The 3590-nt window shown below is 55.7% G+C and overlaps 1 protein-coding gene across 1 annotated transcript; it reads right to left on the bottom strand.

Moving 5' to 3' along the window:
• Positions 1-639: 639 nt before the first annotated feature.
• Positions 640-2758, bottom strand: LOC105310358 (transmembrane protein 92-like). Its single transcript, XM_011386548.2, has 4 exons — positions 2730-2758; positions 1821-1895; positions 1463-1658; positions 640-1242 (listed from the first exon to the last, which is right to left on the bottom strand). The coding sequence occupies exons 2-4, from the start codon at positions 1823-1825 to the stop codon at positions 1129-1131; spliced, it is 315 nt and encodes a 104-aa protein (XP_011384850.2). The 5' UTR covers positions 1826-1895; positions 2730-2758; the 3' UTR covers positions 640-1128.
• Between the last annotated feature and the right edge of the window lie 832 nt (positions 2759-3590).

Here is a 3590-nt window from a genome sequence, read left to right as displayed (position 1 = left end):
CCCAGCCCTGCCTGAGCCCCGAGATACTGGCATGGGGGTCTTTCTCACTCTGCATGCCCCATGCCAGGCTCTGACAAGACTGACACCCTGGGAAGACTCTATGGTGAATGCTTCTTTCCTCTTGGGGTTAATCCCACAGATGGGGCTGAGATGGCAGTGCCCCAGAACCATGCGGGACGATAGGACTGGAAGAAAAAGTGGATCTGCCCTCTCCTCTCCTCCCTCCCAGGACAGTCCAGGGTGGGGCTGATCAAGATCTCTCGAGGCCCTGCCCCACAGAGGCCAGCCTCCCAACTCCCCTCCCCCATGGTGAGTCAGGAAGCTGAGCTGTCTCCCCAGGACAGCGATGGGAGGATGGGATGGGGAAACACACAACGATCACTCCCATCCCGTCCTGAGCTCCCAAACCAGGCTCTTTAGCACCCCCAGACCTCAAGGTACTAGAGGTTGAAGCATCTGTGAAGATCCTTTCCTGGAGGGTGGCCATGGACCTACTGTCCGCCTATGCTCATTGTTCACACAACCCTGGAGGACTCGTCAATGGCAGGATTTCGGGTGCAGTGATGACCCCCTCTCCCCTCCAGTCCCCCAGCAAGGCCTAGACTCATCTCCCCACACAGCCTGAGGCAGACTCTCAGCAACAATCAGCTGAAGTTTAGTGAGTACAAGTGTTGGGGGAGTAGGGTAGGGCAGAATGGGTTCTTCTCTCTTCAGGTAGAACTGGAGGTGGCCCAGAGCTCATGCAGTCCGATCTTAGTGCCTTTTATATCTCAGAGCTGGCTGTCCAGTCAAGATTTGTATACTTCCAGAAACGGAGCTCTCTTCCCTCCTCAGAGTAGCCTGTTCCACTGTCAGGCGCCTCCAACTGATGACATTTTCCTCTTGGCAGCTTCTAACCTGGGTTAGGGGTCGGGGGATGGATGGATACTGTCACTCTAGCCCAGCCCTTGGGATAAGAGAAACAGTTGAGGTGGAACAGGGGCAGGAAAAGCAATAAATTAAATACAAGAATGCCCAGAGATGTGGCGGGTTGGGTGGGAGTGTTCCAAGGGTCCCAAGCATCTCTGGCTCGATCCAGGAAGCACTGGGGAGGAGGTGGCTGTGGCAGGATTCCAAGCAGGAGGTAGCTCAGAAGGCTGGGTTGTCGATGCCTCTGTGTACCCCAGAATATTCTTCAGGCCTGAAGCTGTAGGGAGGGGGTGGCTCCATGGGGGGCAAGCCCAGGACTGGCTTCAGAATAATCTGCAGGGAAAGGAGGAGACAGAGTCTTCTTATGGCCTGGCACTGGCCATCACTACCCATGTGCTGGAGGTATACAGGGAACAGGGGTGACCCCAATGCTGGCTGCAGAGTCTTCCCTGGGGTAAGGAGGCCTTCCATTGTCCCTGTTGCTCCAACAGTTGGGACAGTAGGGAGGTACAGATGGCCAAGGAGCAGAGCAGGGATTGTGGTAGACACCCACCTCGCTGTAGGGAGGTGGAGGCTCAGAGGCGGACACCCTGACCCTCTCTGCTGGGGAAATGGAGGGTTGTTCGGAGGGCCCCTCGCGGTCCATCTGGCGGTCCTGTTCCTGCTCTCTGCAGCTGCGACAGAAGCGCTTCGCCAGGCCGCAGATGCACAGGATGGGCAGGATGATCAGGAAGACGATGACAAAGATCCTGGGGTAAGGAACCACCACCATCACCCTGACAGTCCAGGCTATCCTTACTGCACCTCCCTCCCGCCCTTTACCCACACCAACCCTCAAGGCAGGAAGCCCAGTCCTGTGCGAACCAGGCCCCTTGGAGGGCTGTGCCCAGAGGAGCTGGCCCTGGACTCACCTCATGGGGCCAGAGAAGAGCTCATACTCCTGGCAGCAGTTGTCACCGCAGCACTTGAATCCTTCAGGGCAGGTGCTGGGGTGGGGGCAGATAGAAGCTGTTGGTACCAAGGTTGTGGGGCAGAAGGATCCCAGCCTCCCCAAAATGCATCCTTATACTCAGGGCACAAGCCACACTCCTAGCGGGGGGAGGGGAGGGGACTCCAGGTTCAAGGGGAGGAAGCTGGGGCCAGGATCGGAACCTGATTTCCAGACGCGTCTCAGTACTCTCCTGTGCACTCAGACCAAGTTATGCTCCTCACTGGGCCTCACCTTTTTCCTCTATAAACATCATGGCAACCTCACTGGGCAGGTGTGGGATTGAGTGTTGTAGTGGCTACATCGCCCTAAGGAGATGTAGTGGGGAGAAGGGGGCTGGGGACTGTCCGGGAGCTAAAGTGAAGAGGAGCGAGCCCTTGCTGGTGCCCAGAGTCGGAGGCGGGAAAGAGAGGGTGTTCCTGGCACTTCCAGTGCTGACTTGATGCAAATACTCTTCTGCCCAGAGACCACCTCCTTCAGCCCCTCCTTATCATGCTCAGGCTTCCTGGCATTTATATATTAAGGTCGAATACCCTTTGCCCCACCTCACAGGGGCCCTCTCAGAGGGAAGATAGCCTGAGACTGCAGTAAGAAGGAGGGGATTAGGCTTCAGATGGCCCACAAGTGTGAAACTCCCCTTGGGGTGGCTGGTGGGGAAAGGGAGGGGGTGGAGTCTCCTTCTTTGGGTTGGGGAGTGTGGGGATGATTTATGGTTGGAAGGGGAGTGAGCGAAGATGATGGATAAGGTGCCTCCCTCCCACGAAGGCAGGCAGAGTAGGATTTGGGGTGTCTCCTCCCTGATTGGAAGTTACAGCTCAAACCCCAGACTTACAAGAAGATGCCACATTTGGCTGCAGTCTGTGGAAGAAAAGAAGCAGAGGTTAGGGGTCATAAATTGGGTAATGGTGTCTCCACTCAGAACCTGCCCAGGGACCTGACAACCAGGTCCACAATGGATCAGCATCTTCCCCAAAGCCTGCTCTCTACCTCACTCCATCATGTTCCTCAGGTCAATAACGCGGGCTCCAGCTGCCACCTGGAGGCTCCCAACCCTCTTTCATCTCCTTATACCACCCCCTACACCATATTCCCTCCTCCCCAGGTCTGTAAGCCTTCTGTCATCTACAGTCCAGGATGCCAACAACTCTCCTCCTGCCCTCCTAAGTCACTCCCCACACTGCAGGCAAGTTCCTACCCCCATATGTATGATCACCAGCAACCTTGCTAGAAGCTCCCTTTAGCGGCTCCCTTGGGCCGACACCCAATGACCAGTGGTGGCCCCCCTCCTTCCTTGCCCTTTTGCACACACACCCTGAACACACCTGGATGTTTTACACTTGCATGCCGGGGCAGGCCCTCTTCCCCATGGTCTAATGAACTCAGTTCATCCTTCAGATCTCTGTGGGGAGGGGGAACCTCGCTCTGCGAAGCTGCCCAGGCCCTCCTCTCTAGAACCAGCTCCTCCCTCCCCACCTCTTCTAAGCTAGTTCTAAAGGGTATAGGTCCAGAATTTAACCCAATTAATAGCAATTACGTGTATATGCCCTGCTTGGAACATTCTTTCCCTAGGTATCTGCAAGGCTGGTTCCAGCAGCCCCCTCTCAAACCATCTTACCTAAAATTACATCTCTTGTCTCAAAGAGCTCCTCTTCCCCTCATTGTGCTCATTTTTTTCTGCATAGCTCTTATCAAC

This window comes from Pteropus vampyrus, unplaced genomic scaffold (genome assembly GCF_000151845.1).
Source record: "Pteropus vampyrus isolate Shadow unplaced genomic scaffold, Pvam_2.0 Scaffold2548, whole genome shotgun sequence".
Taxonomy (NCBI): Eukaryota; Metazoa; Chordata; class Mammalia; order Chiroptera; family Pteropodidae; genus Pteropus; species Pteropus vampyrus.
The sequence above is the reverse complement of the archived record's forward strand: the minus strand, read 5'-3'. Positions and strand labels throughout refer to the sequence as shown.